Source organism: Exserohilum turcica (assembly GCF_000359705.1).
Source record: "Exserohilum turcica Et28A unplaced genomic scaffold SETTUscaffold_139, whole genome shotgun sequence".
Classification (NCBI taxonomy): Eukaryota; Fungi; Ascomycota; class Dothideomycetes; order Pleosporales; family Pleosporaceae; genus Exserohilum; species Exserohilum turcicum.
The window spans coordinates 1-2,939 of NW_007359958.1; the positions used below are offsets into that span (position 1 = coordinate 1).

The window sequence follows — 2,939 nt, forward strand, 5'->3', positions numbered from 1 at the left end:
TTCAGCCACTTGACGTTGTCTGCTTTTTGCCTCTTAAGCACAAGTACTCTCAACGCGTACGAGACTTGGCACGCCACCATGTCTGGCATATTAATAAGGAGCGCTTCCTTCCAGCCTTTCGAGACGCGTTTTTTGACGTGTTTACGTCCGATAACTGCAAGAAGGCCTTTGAGGCAGCAGGGCTAGTCCCTATCGACGCGCAGAGAGTTATTGATCGCCTTGACGTACGCCTTCATACTCCACCACAAGAAGCTCAGCTAGAAATACCCTGGACGTCAAGAACACTAAGTAATTCGCATGAATTTGAGTCACAATCAAAGCTTGTAAGAGAGTCTTTCGTACGATCGCCAACTACTGCACAAGAAGGCTTTTCAAAGCTTATTAGTGTGGGTGGTCAATGCGTGCAACGGGTCAGACAATGCAACACCACCACTAAAATGTCCGCCTATCAAAAATGAGGCTGTAGAGCACCATACAAAAGCTATTATCACGAGATTCTTTAGTAGAGTAGTCTAAATAGTTCAAAAAACAATCCTATCTACTCAAATTTCTTTGGCAGTTTAATGTTGCGGCCGCGCATCGTTGTTTTGGTGGTGGGCTGCGCAGCCGACGATGCAGACGCACCACCACTTTGGCTGCCTGCATCGCCACCACCCTTTGACTTTTTTGACTTTTGAGACGATGAAGCTTTTCGTTTAGGTATATTTTGCTTATCGCGAGCTTTTTTTAAAGTTGCGACTGCGCGATCGCGAGCTTTTTGGGCGCGTCTTAACTAGAGTTCTTTGGCCCTCACTTCTCTCTCTTTATCTCTCGCTATTTTCTTTAACTCCCGCGCAGTCCTTGCTTTGTCTATTAATTTTTCTCGTAGAGCTATACTAGCAGCTCGTTCCTGTTGTTTCTATTTTTTTTTGGAGTTTTTCAAGCTCTTCTTGGTGTTTTTTTTGACGTTCTTGAGCTCTCGCATCTTCTATTGTCCTAGGACTCCACACCACCGCCGGAGTATGATACTGCTTGCTTTGCTGGAGCTCTAGAGGCTTCTTTTGCTTCTTTGGATGATTTTTGATAGCAAGTACTTCTCGTAGATTGGTGTTTTCGTGGTGCAAAATCTCGTTGTTGACCTGGAGTGAAGCAATGGTGTCTTTTACCGCAGAGACCATAACTTTAGCACAACCCGTCATAGTTTTGTCTAGAAAATTAGACAGCTCTCTTGTAGTATCCCCATTACCATGCTCTCTAAGTTCTGGATTAATATCTTGTTGTGGTGTTGACTTTTTGAGATGTTTAAGCACGGCATTACCATCCTGCGGGTGGACGCTAGTAGCTCGAAAACAGCTTAGTATCTTGTTGGACGTGAACGCCCGTGTCCACGCCGCCTAAAATAACCATAAAAAGTCACTTTTGTGCACCTCCACCAAGCCTTGACTGCGGTGGGACAGACTATTGAGTTCTTCGGTATACGCGCTCGAGAGGGGCTTGAACATGCCAACGTCGAGTGGCTGGAGTCGGTGAGATGAGTGGGGAGGGAGAGTAGCTAGGAGAATCCTGTTAGAGTCACAAAACTCTCGAAAACTTGGAGTCTGATGACTCCCATGACCGTCTAGGATCAGCAACTAATAATCACGCTTTGCTTTGTCTTTCGTTTGGCGCTAAAACACCTGCTTAAGCCAAGATAGCCCTAGAATATCGTTACTCTAGCCCGAGTCGCTAGTAGCAAAAAACATCTAGTGTTGGGAAGGATCTAGGTGCTCTACCTAGTTGTTTCGAAGTCCAGCTTTGCCCTCAAAGATTATCATAGGCGATATCCAGCTCCCGTCAGCACAAATACAGTCTAAAGTTGTTATCCACTCCCTGCTGCCGTCTCTAACAGCTGCTCGAACTTTCTTTTCATCCCAAAGTCTCTTAGAGAACACCCTTTTGGTCCTTGAAGTGACACCAAGGAGAAAGCCCTTTTCGTCCATATTATAGATATTTTGCGGCTGGATATCGTATTTCTCGATATAATCGTGAAGTAGACGGAAGTAGTTATAGTAATCTTCAAAATCGTCAGCTTTTTTGCAGTTTTGGTCGATGCCGGCGGTGTTTCTGGTGATAATTTTCTCTCTGTTCCGCCGAAGAAATCTTGTAACCCAGCTGTTAGATGGCTGTCTTTTTGCAATATTAGCAACACATTTTTTAATCATCTCTTGGGACGGTGAAGTACTACGCTTAGAGAGTTTTTCTATGTGCTGGACAAGGTATTTCTCTTGTTGTGGTGAGAGTAGTCGTCGTGGGTGTGCAGCGGCTGCACGCGACCGCGTTTTGTTTTGGTGGCGACGCGTTAAAGTTGATGCCGCAACACCATATATTTTTGCAGCTGTACGGTACGAGATTTGTCCTTCTAGACCTTGCGAATTGATTGCCGCAAGCGCTTTTTCGATAGCTGTCATAGTGGTGGAGTTGTGGGGATTTGAAATTGGTGGGTTCTACTTTGGGAGATGCAGGGGGTGTTGCATTGTCTGACCCGTTGCACGCATTGACCACCCACACTAAAGGGGCTGAGGAGATGCTACATAAGAATGTGCTTATAAAGGCCCGCGTAAGAGAGCTTGAAGAGCAATTAGCAGCAGTAACAAAGCGCCGAGGGCGCAAAAGAAAGCGAATTCAGACAGGTGGGACACTAGACTTTGGTGCAGGGGCATCGCAGGTAGCTGAAAGTAGTTCTGCTAGTCGTACGACATCAAAGAAGGCACGTGGTGAGGGTAGTCAAGAAAGGGCCCTACTAGGTCAACGGCACTGTAGAACCTGTGGGAGGACAGGCCATAACTCTCGTACGTGCCAGAAAGATGTAGAAGAAGATTCTCTTTTAGATACAAGTAAGTCGTACGAAGCATCTATAGCTAGTGTAGAGTAATCTAAGTTTTCGTACATGAAGTTCGTGATGCCAAGAAAAAGTGGCACAC

At 45.7% G+C, this 2,939-nt stretch overlaps 2 protein-coding genes across 2 annotated transcripts; both read right to left on the reverse strand.

The window, feature by feature from the left end:
• Positions 1–505: 505 nt before the first annotated feature.
• Positions 506–1,373, reverse strand: SETTUDRAFT_169919 (uncharacterized protein; the record flags this gene model as incomplete). The annotated part of the gene is made up of 2 exons (XM_008025081.1): positions 506–738; positions 947–1,373. Coding segments are annotated over 2 exons (627 nt in total), but the record flags the coding sequence as incomplete, so codon positions are not given.
• Positions 1,374–2,003: 630 nt separating this feature from the next.
• On the reverse strand, positions 2,004–2,426 carry SETTUDRAFT_48512 (uncharacterized protein; the record flags this gene model as incomplete). Its single annotated transcript, XM_008025082.1, has 1 exon — positions 2,004–2,426. A coding segment is annotated over one exon (423 nt), but the record flags the coding sequence as incomplete, so codon positions are not given.
• Between the last annotated feature and the right edge of the window lie 513 nt (positions 2,427–2,939).